At 37.8% G+C, this 12,062-nt stretch overlaps 1 protein-coding gene across 3 annotated transcripts in view; it reads left to right on the forward strand.

Moving 5' to 3' along the window:
* The window catches only part of gad1a (glutamate decarboxylase 1a), a 47,548-nt gene that overhangs the window by 15,495 nt on the left and 19,991 nt on the right, over window positions 1-12,062 (forward strand). For all 3 annotated transcript variants that reach the window (XM_079881336.1, XM_079881335.1, XM_079881337.1), the window contains one exon: window positions 1,189-1,304. In XM_079881336.1, the coding sequence (XP_079737462.1) occupies window positions 1,189-1,304 (116 nt within the window). The remainder of the gene's footprint in view (window positions 1-1,188; window positions 1,305-12,062) is intronic.

Raw genomic sequence — 12,062 nt, forward strand, 5'->3', positions numbered from 1 at the left:
TATATTTTAGACCTGTCGATATGGTTTTCACTCGAAATTGCGTACATGCGTCACTCGCCTGTGCGTGTCTTGTCATATCCGTAAATAGAGAAGGTTGACATAGAGCAGCTCTTGATCCTCCTTGGAATCACCCATTTTAAACACACGCAGAACAGAGGAGAGTCTGCTGGCAAAAAGAAAACACAACAGATTTCGTAATAAAACAAGAATCAACACTGGCTTGGCTTTTCAGACATGGTGAGAACTGAGGGATTTGAAATGTTGTAAAAGTGACACAAAGATGATGGCGTTTTTATTGCTCAACACGTGAGTAAGGTATTTTACTGAACAGGTAAATTGTAGCTCTCTAACAGAGTTCATTGTAAAGCATGATCTATTGTGAAGGCTCATATTCATCCGCACAGTCACACAGAGCCGAAGCACAACCAAAACAATGTTCTTCTGCAAAATGCTTGCAGTTTTTTTTTTTGTATCCTGCTGGAGGGCAAAACATTATATAGTGTACCTTTAAAGGGTAATTTTTCAATACAATACATCAATGGCTGATGTTTTCCTCTCAAAAACTGGTGGGTGCCATAGACTGTAAAAAAAGATTGACGACGCCCCTTCACTCTCTTCCATTGGTGATAAGTGAAGTCGCCAAAGTCCTAATATGGCGCAGATGCTTTGGCTTTGGCTTTCGCTGCACAGATTTACAGACAAACAAAAAATTATTCCTGTTAGCAAACCGTGGCACTGTTTCAATTTTAGTTTTTTTTTCATAAAATAATCATGCAAATTGTTTAAAAACATAAATTAAATTAAATTGTTAAAACTGCGTCAATTTTATATGCAATTCAAATACATGAATCTTAAATTTAGGTCTAAATATTTTTTTTGAATGAGATATGAAAGGAAGAAACATTATGAGAAGCCAAGACTGGATGGAGGAGCACGTCTACATTTGGCTGCCATGTTAAAACAAATTTTTGCAGACAATTATAAACGCATGCATGCACAAATTTCAATTTGACTCAATAAAATTCAGTCACAGAATAATTCTGATAATATCGACTAAATCATTTGTTATTCAATTTATTTAAGACACATGTATGTAAATGTGTCTGTCTGTTCTTGAGATTATAAGTACACAATGTTAATTACAGACCTACCCATCAGTTAAATGTAGCAAAATGTTTGTTCTTGCAGGAGGAGCGATCTCAAACATGTACAGCGTGATGGTGGCGCGGTATAAACACTATCCTGAGGTTAAAATCAAAGGCATGGCAGCGGTTCCCAGACTGGTGCTGTTCACCTCAGAACATGTAGGTCATTCACTCTCTCTCCCTCTTTGCCTCTCTATCTCTGTGTGTAGTTAAATGCGTGTGCACTGAAAAAAGGGGAACAACCATGCCATTTATTGCAGTTTTATATTGAAAACTGTGATTTCGGGTTTAAATCATTTTGTTCAGTTTATCTAAAAGCTATAAACTATCTTCAAAGTCAAAGTTAAAAGAAACTATTTTGTTTAGATAGTATTTTCACTTAACACCACAGTTATTGATGTGCAGAGCACATACTGGCTTTACTGACTAATGAAATTATTGTGGGTTTGAGAAAAGTTTTGCAGAATATCCTGGTTTCTCTTTTCCATAATGAAGCAGTGAGCTCCAAAACTGATAAAATAAGCACCCTAGAAAAGTATTCCATGCAACTTGTGCCATTTATTGTAAGCAGGATAACCAAATATTTTCCGTCATTGATCATTTTTTTTTAGCATTGACGGACAAATCTGAAGGCCGTCATTCATTTTGACAGATTACACTGAGGGTGATCTATTGTAACTTGTTCTTACAGGGGTGTAATTCCCACCCCTGTCCAGTTGGTGGCGAGTGCGCATATTTATTAGTTATTATCTTGTGTCGTCTTTGATCTCAGTTCAAACGGCCAAAGAGTTGTGATGGTTTTGATAAAAGAGGTGAAAAACGAGGGACTGATGCGGATGCGGTGGAGGATGAAGGACAAACGTCAGACAATGGGTGCATCCAAAATCGCCCCCTATACCCTTAAATAGGGCACCTTTTGAAGGGGCAGCCATTTGTAGTGGTGTCCGAAACCATAGTGGACGTTATCGAGTGCACTCATTCAATCCCACAATGCACCGCAATAACAAGTGTGCAACCGATGTACGCTCCACCATATACATACCCAGCTAACAAAAATATGTTCTAAGAACGTTGTGGGAACGTCGACTTGAAACGTTCTTAAAATGTTGAAATGTCCAGTTTGCATAACGTTGCTGGAATGGTATTTTAATGTTAGAAAAACATTGCTGGAACGTTAGGATAATGTTGCTGGAACGTTATCTTAAGGTTAGCATAACGTTGCCGGAATGTTAGCATAACGTTGCTGGAACATTGTCTTAAGGTTTACATAACGTTGCTGGAACGTTATCTTAAGGTTAGCATAACGTTGCTGGAACGTTAGCACAACATTGCTGGAACATTATCTTAAGGTTTGCATAACGTTGCTGGAATGTTATCTTAAGGTTAGCACAACATTGCTGGAACATTATCTTAAGGTTTGCATAACGTTGCTGGAACGTTATCTTAAGGTTAGCATAACGTTGCTGGAACGTTATCTTAAGGTTAGCATAACGTTGCTGGAACGTTATCTTAAGGTTAGCATAACGTTGCTGGAACGTTAGCACAACATTGCTGGAACATTCTCAAGGTTAGCATAACGTTCATGGAATGTTATCTTAAGGTTAGCATAATGTTCATGGAACGTTATCTTAAGGTTAGCATAACGTTCATGGAACGTTATCTTAAGATTAGAATAACGTTAATGGAACGTTATCTTAAGGTTAGCATAACGTTCATGGAACGTTATCTTAAGGTTAGCATAATATTCATGGAACGTTATCTTAAGGTTAGCTAACATTGCTGGAACGTTAGCACAACATTGCTGGAACATTCTTAAGGTTAGCATAACGTTCATGGAATGTTATCTTAAGGTTAGCATAACGTTCATGGAACGTTATCTTAAGGTTAGCATAATGTTCATGGAAAGTTATCTTAAGGTTTGCATAATGTTGCTGGAACATTATCTTAAGGTTAGCATAACGTTGCTGGAACATTAGCACAACATTACTGGAACATTCTTAAGGTTAGCATTACGTTCATGGAATGTTATCTTAAGGTTAGCATAATGTTCATGCAACGTTACCTTGAGGTTAGCATAACGTTCATGCAACGTTATCTTAAGACTAGTATAACATTGCCAGAACATTGGCATAACGTTGCTGGAACATCATCTTAAGGTAAGCATAACATTCCTGAAACGTTCTTTCCCCCAAAATGTTATTAACAATACAACATTCAAAGAACATTAAAATGTCCACTTTCTTTCAAGTTAAAATGTTATTTTAAGGTTAGAAAAAAAATTCTGCAGAATTTGTACAACTTTATTTTTTATTAACACAACCATGTGAATTATAAGTGCACACTTTTACAGCACATCAAAAAGTAGAACATTTCATATGATTATCATACATTTTTAAACGCTACATTATAGCTTAAAAAAACAACAACACATATTTTCATATAAGCATTTAAATGTAATGAAAACGGTGTTTAAGGGTTAGTTCACCAAAAAATTCTGTCAGTAATCACTCACCCTCATGTTATTCCAACCCCGTAAGACTCTTCAGAACACAAATTAAGATATTTTTGATGAAATCTGAGATCTGGCTCACTCCTCAATAGGCTTCTAGGCAATTTTATTCTGGCGAGTTTATCAAGTGACGACAATAATTTTTATGCACAAAAAAACAAAATAAAGACTTTATTCAACTATTCATTTTCTTCCGTATTGGCTTCTGAGTGACTTCACTAGTGCTGGGAGAAAAAATCGATTCACCTAGGTATCGTGTTGTTGTTTTTTAAACGTTCTTAAAATGGATTATTTCTTTATTACAGAATCGATATTAATTGAAATTCAAGTTAGAGACGAGGTTGACCGAAGTAAGTCTCTTCGTTCCAACAAAGGATGAAATGTGTTGTTAAATTTCGAGTGTCGAGTAACTTAATATCCCTTTCAATTGGACACGTAAAAGCGGCGTGAGATTGAATGCATTGATAAGCCATCACGCTACTCATATACTGGGAGAGAGATAAGACAATAGAGCTGCACGATTCATCTTTAAAAAAATGTGATCTCGATTCAAACACCCACACAATCTGCTTCCATTTCGTCTGTCTATTAAACCCTTGACAAAATCATATCGCAACATTTAAAGCTGTGCTGACCCGGAGAGAGTCGTCATGAAACAGCTTCACAATCAGTCTTTTCAACCTCATAGTATCATTATTTCTGTGATGCAATAGGCTAGTTCAAATTATCATAGAAGTACTAGGATAAAAGTTTAAATTTCAAATATAAACACTGATGTTTATGATAGCGATCAAGATAGAGTAAAGCCCCAATCACACCTAACACGTTTTTCCGGTTCGAAAACGCGAGGCACACAGCACTGCCCCAATCACACAGAACAAGCAGTGAACTGCGTTTTTTGTTGCTAGGCGAACACAGAAACAGCTGTCCTGTCAGTCAAGTAAATGTCAAATCAGACTTTTATTAACTTTGTTTATTTTCTGTTAACATTGTGATAGTTACGATTCGTGAAGTCGTTAAGCTCCTGGTAACCCGCAAGAGCACCACAAGTTTATCTTCCATCATCGCACTCTCTGGCGTCCAAAACAACTGTAGCTTTCATCACTACAATGGAAGACCCGCCTCTCTATTCATTCGGTTCGAGTTGATTTTTTTTTCAACTCAATCATATATTAAAGAGAATGTAGTACTAACTGTATGATGCTTCTGAAATAAGTCAGAAAGATGAGATGAATTGTTTTTGTAAATATTACTCATCTTATACATCATGTAGCCTATACAGTCTGTAAAAGTGTGATTTAACATTTTCTGATGGTCTAGTGTTAAAAATAAAATAAAAATCGCAATATCGAATCGCAATTCTTAAAAAAATATTGTAATACCAGCAGTATCAGCACCCAAGTATCGTGATAGTATCGAATCGGGAGATAGTTGTATCGTCCCAGCCCTAGAGTTCACGAGAGCAGCGAGAACTGAGAAGATGACGCAGATGGGACTCGATGTAAATTTCACTTTTGTGAACTCACTCAGAGGCTCACACATAAGAAAATGAATAGTTGAATAAAGTTGTTATTTTTGCACACAAAAATAATTGTCGTCGCTTGATGAACTTAAGGTTGAGCCAGTCACTTGGACTATTTTAACAATGTCTTTACTAACTTTCTGGGCAGAATGAAATTGCCTAGAAGCCTTTGGAGGAGTGAGCCAGCTCTCATATTTCATCAAAAATATCTTAATTTGTGTTCTGAAGATGAACGGAAGTCTTGAAGGATAATTCTGGTATTTAGCACTTTGAGTCTCTTTTCTGGTTTGTTTTGGATGAACTAGAGTGGTGGACACAGAAATGTTGACGATGGGTCCTGTCTCGACTTTTTGACTCGTTTAGAATCGCCTTTGAGCGCTTCAGAGTGGCTGTCTATGGGCATGCACGAACATGTCCTAAAAACAACCCTTAACGTTCGTTTTCAAAACTGTGCAACTCACCGAGTGGTTAGTGGTGTTCGTTGATGATTAAAAACAAGTAGCGTAGCAAAATACAGTTTCTGTTGTGTTTTATTTGCCATTTTGTAAAATCCCATTAATTTCTGTTGGAGGACTCATTGCTCGTTGATATTACTGCGCTACCGGGAACGGAAAAGATGCTTCAGACTCAAATATCGAGCGGAAGTTTATAATACTTTGTTGTGAGCTATCTGAAAAAATAGTATATTAGTAAATATATAGCAAATAACACGGATTGAAATCATACATTGTGCCGATATATTTGTTTTTAATCATCAACGAACACCACTAACCACTCGGTGAGTTGCACAGTTTTGAAAACGAAAGTTATTAGGTTTGTTTTTAGGACATGTTCGTGCATGCCCATAGACAGACACTCTGAAGCCGTCAAAGGCGATTCTAAACAAGTCTAAAAGTCGAGACAGGACCCATCGTCAACATTTCTGTGTCCACCACTCTAGTTCATCCAAAACAAACCAGAAAAGAGACTCAAAGTGCTAAATACCAGAATTATCCTTTAAAGGGACACTCCACCTCTGGAAAGATGAATGTGTATTTAAATTGGGTCATTTATGTAGAAGAAATGTGAAATAGGGCTGTGCCGGTAAACTTGACAACTGCACCACCGCGGTTGTAAAGCGCCACCGCGGTGGCTGAGGAGTACCGGCGGTGGTTTGCCAAAAAAAAAAAAGTTTGTATGTAAATGCTGTTTTACATTAATATTATGACACACAAAGCTTTGTTTACAAAATAAATAATAGGTTAGCAATTAAATGTTATATCGCAGCCATGGAAAAGTTTGAATTCATGAGAGAGTTGTGCGTGAGTCCATAAATTTAAACTTTGTCGGCTTTGAATTCTGGTTTGCGATCTTCACCCGATAATCAGTGAATTTAAAAATATTCCATTAGTTATTCCATATAAAAAGTTGAATTGTCTACTTTTAAACAAAACAATTCAAAACGAAAATAAACCGACTAGCATGTTTATGTAGTCCGTAGTGTGCAATTCTCTAGGCGCGTTCACTGCGAAGATGACAAGTGAGCAATGTCAACTTCATCTTTGCAGCCCGACACTGACACACAAAAAAAAACACTTTATTAATAAACAATTCAAATGTCTCCTTGCTATATTTGACACGTTCATAATCATTACGGTTTGTGACAGCTGTTATGTGCGTTATTGGCAGCGTCACACACATGAACGCGTCAACCGCATCAGCACCAGAACATGGAGATTTTATTTTAGAGAATGATCACACAACAGACATTAGAACATAATCGAATATAACTCATAACGTTGCTGGAACGTTAGCACAACATTGCTGGAACATTCTCAAGGTTAGCATAACGTTCATGGAATGTTATCTTAAGGTTAGCATAATGTTCATGGAACGTTATCTTAAGGTTAGCATAACGTTCATGGAACGTTATTTTAAGGTTAGAATAACGTTAATGGAACGTTATCTTAAGGTTAGCATAACGTTCATGGAACGTTATCTTAAGGTTAGCATAATATTCATGGAACATAATAATCAGTGAATTTAAAAATATTCCATTAGTTATTCCATATAAAAAGTTGAATTGTCTACTTTTAAACAAAACAATTCAAAACGAAAATAAACCGACTAGCATGTTTATGTAGTCCGTAGTGTGCAATTCTCTAGGCGCGTTCACTGCGAAGATGACAAGTGAGCAATGTCAACTTCATCTTTGCAGCCCGACACTGTCACACAAAAAAAACACTTTATTAATAAACAATTCAAATGTCTCCTTGCTATATTTGACACGTTCATAATCATTACGGTTTGTGACAGCTGTTATGTGCGTTATTGGCAGCGTCACACACATGAACGCGTCAACCGCATCAGCACCAGAACATGGAGATTTTATTTTAGAGAATGATCACACAACAGACATTAGAACATAATCGAATATTCAAAAATCGTGACTCATCCCTGCATGGAATCTCTTTTTACTTTTCCCATACTTTCACTCGTGTCTCACCCATTTCCAAAGGGGATTATAAACGTTTCTTCCTTTGTTCGCTTTTAGGTCGATTATTTTCGTATTCTTTACTGTGCAGGCTAAAGTAGAAAAACCGCTGTAGGACAGATATAGCCTACATTTTTTACATGAACGTCAAATTCTTTTCAACACAGTTTGTGCTTGTTATTAGACATATTGGTATAGGCGCGTCAAGTTCATTTGTAAAGCGCGTTTCACAAGGACGGGTGATTTTAGTTTGGCTTTCTCTGGCAGCGCGCAAACATAACTTAAATGTCTTATCCATGTGGAAAATAAAATAATCTCCTCATACCTTTTACAAGTAGAAAACCTGAAGATATCAGAAAAGAGATCGATGGTCTCTTTCCTGCTCGTGTCCCATATCCCTCTCAAAGCGCAGAGCGGTAGGCTATATCACGCGTCTTTGTGTGGAAATAGTAGTTAGCAGACTAATAGTAGTTAGCAGACTAACTTTTTTTTTATGCATGCAATGGGATTAATCATAGCATGCTGATGAATGATGTATAATAATAATAATTAATCTGCATTCCCTAGTTTTGCACTGATGTAACAAGACTGACAGTGACACAATAAGACCTCATGTTAGCAAAATGTCTTAATCTTTTAACTCTTAAAAAAAAAACTATTAAAAAACATGTATGTTCTTTAATGTTTGATTATAATTTTACTGTATTCACATAGGGATGGGATTTGATAAGATTTTATCAATAATAATGCCACTGACGATTCTGATTATCAATCCAATTCGTTAAAGGAGAAGTTCACTTTTAAAATGAAAATTCTGTCATCATGTACTCACCCTCATGTTGTTACAAACCTGTATGAATTTCTTTCTTCTGCTGAACAGAAAGGAAGATATTTAGAAGAATGTCAGTAACCAGACAGTTTTTGGGTCCCATTGACTTCCATAGTATATTTTTTTTCCTACTATGGAAGTCAATGGGACCCAAAAACTGTCTGGTTACCGGTACTGACATTTTTCCAAATATCTTCCTTTGTGTTCAGCAGAAGAAAGAAATTCATACAGGTTTGAAACAACATGAGGGTGAGTACATGATGACAGAATTTTCATTTAAAAGTGAACTTCTCCTTTAACGATTCTCTTATCGATTCTTGATAGCACTGTGTGGAAAAATGTTTAAAATGTTTTAAAGTTTAAGCTTGAGTTAGCAAACTGTACTTTTTATATAATTTATGTAATAAATAAAACCTAAAGTGTTACTGATTAGTTATACACCGATTCAGACGTCTCCTGAGTTCATTAAAATGAATCGGTTCAAAGGAGTCATTAGTTCGCGAATTGGACGTGTCGTGCGCGTTGTGTGATTATCCCAGCAGTTAGGACATGGAAATCCAAGATTTGTGTCAACACAGAAAACATTTCATCACTGTATAGTTTTATTTCGTTTAATTAAAGTGTTGTTTTATGTCAGCTGAATGTCCGGAACGCGAGAAGATAAGGAAACTTATTTAGCACAATTCACACCCAGCAGTATAATTCAGGGAAAAAAAAACCTCCGAATGCTCCACACGAAACTTTGGTCTTCCGACATTTTACCACCGTGTCGATTTATTTTGATTAATATGTGCGAGGGAGAGAGAGCAAGGGCAGCGCTTATGGAGACGGTGAAGTCGTTTACACAGAGAGTGCGCGCGCGCGCGACCGGCTCTCTCTCTCTCTCGTCGTTCTTTTAGTTAAAACATACGCCCTGTCACAAACGCAGCCGTTCATCTACATTACTCACCGATCAAATAAGACTTTGGCAGGACAAAAAATCACTTTGGCGGGCGCTAAAACAAGTTCAATGCTGGAAAATTCCTGCGTGAGTTTCCATGGTTTCCATTAGACTCGCACGGTAGCCAGAGGCGTCTCATCAAATCGCGAGCTCAGCTGTTGTTGACGCTGTGCGTGTGCTTCAAGATTATAAAAAGTGCTAAGATCCCGATTGGCCCAGAGAAATGTCAATTATAAGAATTATCCAATAATGTTTCGCAATTCTAGCCTGCATGGCAGTTTACTGTGAGAAACAATACACCCCCAAAAAAAAACCTCTCCGGTTCTACGCGATTCACATAAATGACACAATTGACCAAGAAAACGGCGATTTTCGGCGAAAAGCGACAAGTTTGCAGGTATGTAAACAAAAGTTTTTTTTTGTTAAATAGATTAAGATTTTTCTTAAATAGAATAGATTTATTATATTATGTAAGTTACCAGTATTTACTTATATTTATAGCAATGCTTTACAGGCTTTATTGTGTCGTTTCTTTGTTTTTATTTATTTATTTCAAAACAACCACCCAAACACCGCAACACCGCCGGTATTTGGGTCCATTACCACCGCGGTGGTAAAAAACTGCCACCGTCACAGCCCTAATGTGAAATTATTTTTTTAGTTTGGAGCTTTCTAGACTAAGAAAAGCCAGAAAATGTATTTTTGGCTTATGTGGATGAAAGACAACAACTCCCAGAATGCACTTGCTTCGCTGCTCTACGAGGCCACTCTCAAGCCACACCTACCGGTTAGAGAGCAGTTGTAAATAATAAAGCTAAGCTAAGCTAAGTTACTAGTCTCTGTGAGTATGCCCGGGCACAAAATGTCCGGGATTCGACTTTTGGGTTCTACAGTCGCCATTTATTGTGTTTACTGTGACGAGCAGGACGAGACTAGGGCCACAGGAGAACGACGCGAGGCCGGTGGCGTGATTACTGATGACCGACACCTGTGAGGCACTGGCTCGTATCTCTCACGGAGGAGCGGGAATTTTCTTAGCAGTGGTAAAACGCACATCAACCGATCACGCCACCGGCCTCGCGTCTTTCTCCCGCGGCCCTAGCCTCGTCCTGCTCGCCACAGTAAACATGATGAATGGCGACTGTAGAATGCAAAAGCGGTGGCATGATTACTGATGAGCGGCGCCTGTGAGACGCACCGGTCTCTGGGCTATCTCTCACGGAGGAGCGAGTATTTTCTTAGCAATGGTAAAACGCACATCAACCGATCACATGTTTAGCGTTAATGTAAACACTACATTCAGATTCACCAATCGGAATGAATTCAGTTAGATTGAAACAAAAGGTGTGCATGTAAACAATGAATGGCGACCGTAGAAAGCAAAGCCGAATCCCGGACATTTTGGACGATCTCGACGGCCGGACATGCAGGTTTCTGCCGGTGAAATCAAACGCACTGGCACTGATCTGTGATAGGTCTGTTAGCATATTAGCTCCAACCCCCTATGGGCGGGTTTGAAAGGGTGGGAACTAGTGCTTGTAGTCTCAACAGAAATCCCCCCCTCTTACACTTCCTCCTACAATGACGCAAAATGACGATTTTTGCATCATTGTAGGAGGAAGTGTAAAGAGGTAAATACAGATTTCTCCCGTCTCAGGGGAAAATGAGAAAATGTTGCACGACCATTCAATAGTATGACTGGGTTTCTAACATTGCAAAGCTTAATGCAAATGGGTGGAGTGTTCCTTTAAAGGGATAGTTCACTTTGAAATTAAATTTTGGTGTTTTAGCTTACCTGAAGGGCATCCAAGATGTAGGTGTCTTTTTTTCCACAGTAGTTTCAATTTTGATATTTTTAGGTCAAACCGTTCTTGTCTGTCAGTCATATAATGCAGGTCTATGGTCACTGTCTCAAAGAGCATGCACAGAGTCCAAATTAAACAATTCCCCATCGTAAGTACACATTGACGGCCTAAGACACGAAACGAGCGGTTTTTGTGAGAAAACGAACAGTATTTATATCGTTTTTACCTCTTATAAAACAACCACGTCAAAGTGATCTGAGGGCGCGGGCGCTTCCTGCTGTGTGACGTGTGCGCATAGATGTATATACACTAGATGTTAGGGCTGCTCGATTATGGAAAAAATCATAATCACGATTATTTTGGTCAATATTGAAATCACGATTATGTAACACGATTATTTCACATGACTGGGAACGTGTTGCATTTATTAAAAAGACACGGTAACGCTTTACAATAATGTTAATTAGTTAACATTAGTTAAAGTATTAACTAACATGAACTAACAATGAGAAAAACATTTGTTACAGTATTTATTAATCTTTTTTAATGCTAGTTAATAAAAATACAGCTGTTCATTGTTTGTTCATGTTAGTTTACACTGCATTAAGTAAGGGTTAATGCCCGACGAGGTGTCCATTATCAGGTTTTAATGGACGACGGCGAGGCGTGAACCTCCGCTGAAGTCCATTAATACCTGATAATGGACACCTCGAAGGGCATTAACCCGCTTATACCATGGTCACTTACTAAAGTTTAATGTGTTTTAGAGTAAAAATCGTGAGGGTTTTTATTTATTAAGTCGAGCGCACTATTTAATAGTATACAGGCGTTGCCAAGCA

The sequence above is a fragment of the Squalius cephalus genome (assembly GCF_949319135.1).
Source record: "Squalius cephalus genome assembly, chromosome: 9".
In the NCBI taxonomy this organism is placed as follows: Eukaryota; Metazoa; Chordata; class Actinopteri; order Cypriniformes; family Leuciscidae; genus Squalius; species Squalius cephalus.